The 2,172-nt window shown below is 37.4% G+C and overlaps 1 protein-coding gene across 1 annotated transcript; it reads left to right on the top strand.

Moving 5' to 3' along the window:
• The first annotated feature begins 276 nt into the window (after positions 1–276).
• Positions 277–1,782, top strand: LOC104886856 (F-box/FBD/LRR-repeat protein At1g16930). The gene has a single exon (XM_048638696.1). The coding sequence runs from the start codon at positions 277–279 to the stop codon at positions 1,780–1,782; it is 1,506 nt and encodes a 501-aa protein (XP_048494653.1).
• The last annotated feature ends 390 nt before the right edge of the window (positions 1,783–2,172 follow it).

The following is a 2,172-nucleotide window of genomic DNA, read 5'->3' as shown; positions in this document are numbered from 1 at the left end:
TATATGGATAAATCTCTAATCTCTTAACAACATAATAATGTCATATTTGTATCATAGCGTTGCAAATTAAGAACTTCAACTCTTTTCGATCTCACACTTTTCAACTCTCGAATTTTCCCTCTGTTCCTATTTGTTCTTTCTTTCCGTCTAGAATTTTTTGAAAGATATTAAACGTCAAAGTCTGTATACAAACCTCTTCTCTTTGAAATTTCTTTCTATTGATCGACATTATTAGTACTAATCATTCAATCTAACGTGCAGACACACTTATAAACCATGGATGAAATCGACAATGGTCGAAAACGACTAAGGAAATCAACTAAGACAGAAGAAGACCGATTGAGTGCACTTCCAGACGAGATTCTCATCGAAATACTCTCTCTTTTCTCAATCAATTCCGCCGCTGCTACCTCCGTCTTATCCTCTAGATGGCGTTACCTTTGGACTAAAGTTACCACTTTCAACTTCAACTCTAACAAGTCCAAAAAAAACTCACGTAAAATCACCGATATCCTCGGTGACATCTTACAACAACTCACCTCGTCGAAACTTCATACTTTCAACCTTCAGCTGCACTCGCTATGCAAACTACTTAAACCTTGTGTAGCAGAATCATGTTTACGTGAAATATGTCGTCGAAAACCAGACCATATTAAAGTCAATAGCAAACGTGAGTTTTTCCATGTACCCGAGTTATTGTTTAAGACTCAATCACTGGTAACTTTGGAATTATCAGGTGTGGTTTGCTTCAGTAACTTCGTGCTTGAAAATATTCAACTACCTAATTTGAAACACCTTACTTTGGGCTGCCTGTTCGACGTCCATTCTTGGTTGGAGAATCTAGTTAGATGTCTTCCTATGTTAGAAGAATTAGATTTGAGGTTCGAGAGCTACTATCAGCTTCAGAAGACACCAATTTCGATTCTGAATATATGTGCTCTAAATTTGAAGTTATTGAGGATAGAGATGCACAGTCAGTGGCGAACACAACGCACCAATATCTTTATTAATGCACCTGAATTGACGTACCTTTCAATATCTGATCCGAATTCTTTTTATTACTTTCGCCATCATCCATCTACATTAGTCACAGCAGATATCAACTTTACCATAGAAGACGTATTTGGAGGCGATAGGAAGTGGATGGATGGAAGCAAAGATTATATTCACCAAGTTTCTAGATTTGTTGGAGGAATGTCTAATGTTAAAGAGCTTTACCTAATGCTAGATAGCGAAACCAATATATACAGCTATTACAAGTTTGAGAAACATAGGCTTTTGCCAATCTTTCATAATCTAGCCTATCTTAATGTGAGCTTTGAAGATGTTGGTCTTATTGTTTGGAAAGATTTGCTACTCTCTATGCACTGCTTTCCCAACTTAAACCAACTTGTGGTGAGCCTAAATACGGGTTGCCCTATCCCTGTGGAGCGTTCGGGGTGGTGTGATGCACCAGATTCTATACCAGATTGTTTAGTGAATAAGCTCAAGAGAATAGAAATATCTGGACTTGGCGTCCATGTCGAGCTTAGGTTACTAAAATATATTCTAAGTCATGCAACTGTTTTGGAAGAGCTTCACATATGTGTTCGTTACAAGAGTCCAATTTGCAAAAAAACTCAACTATGGAATGAATGTGCTTTCTGTACATCCTTGTTCAGTCTTCCAAGGGCCTCTTCAACTTGTGAGATTGTATTTTCAGGATTGCATATCCAAGCATCAAGCAATGATTCTAAAAATGGACACCTTGCGTGTGAAATGATCGGCTTTGATGTTACATAAGCGTTAGCGACTTATATATATAGGGAGGGGGGGTGTATGAAGTGAGGGACTGTGAGAAGAAGAAAGGGCCACAAGGGAATATGATCTACCAGTTTCAGCTGATACAGTGCACTAGACAGATTGGGAATTGCAGTGCTTGAATTCTTTACATGTTTTGCTTCATTATATTTAGGAAGATGTTACCTCTTTTATTCCAGCTTATAGTTGCCTGATATTGCTTAGCATCTATGTGATTGAAGAAATATAATTATACTGATGAGTTGTCGTACTTATTTACTTGAAGATAGTCTGTAGGAGCATATATAGGTCTATGTTAAGCCAAAAGGGTATTTGGAGACTGAAAAAGGTGACATGTCAAGCTTTTGATATACCATATACAGTGAATAAATA

Source organism: Beta vulgaris, chromosome 2 (assembly GCF_026745355.1).
Source record: "Beta vulgaris subsp. vulgaris cultivar EL10 chromosome 2, EL10.2, whole genome shotgun sequence".
NCBI lineage: Eukaryota > Viridiplantae > Streptophyta > Magnoliopsida > Caryophyllales > Amaranthaceae > Beta > Beta vulgaris.
Note: the sequence above shows the minus strand (reverse complement) of the source record. Positions and strands in the feature narration are given on the sequence as shown.

Excerpts from the sequence above, each read along its gene's own strand:
- LOC104886856 (XM_048638696.1), top strand. The coding sequence starts at position 277 with ATGGATGAAATCGACAATGGTCGAAAACGACTAAGGAAATCAACTAAG.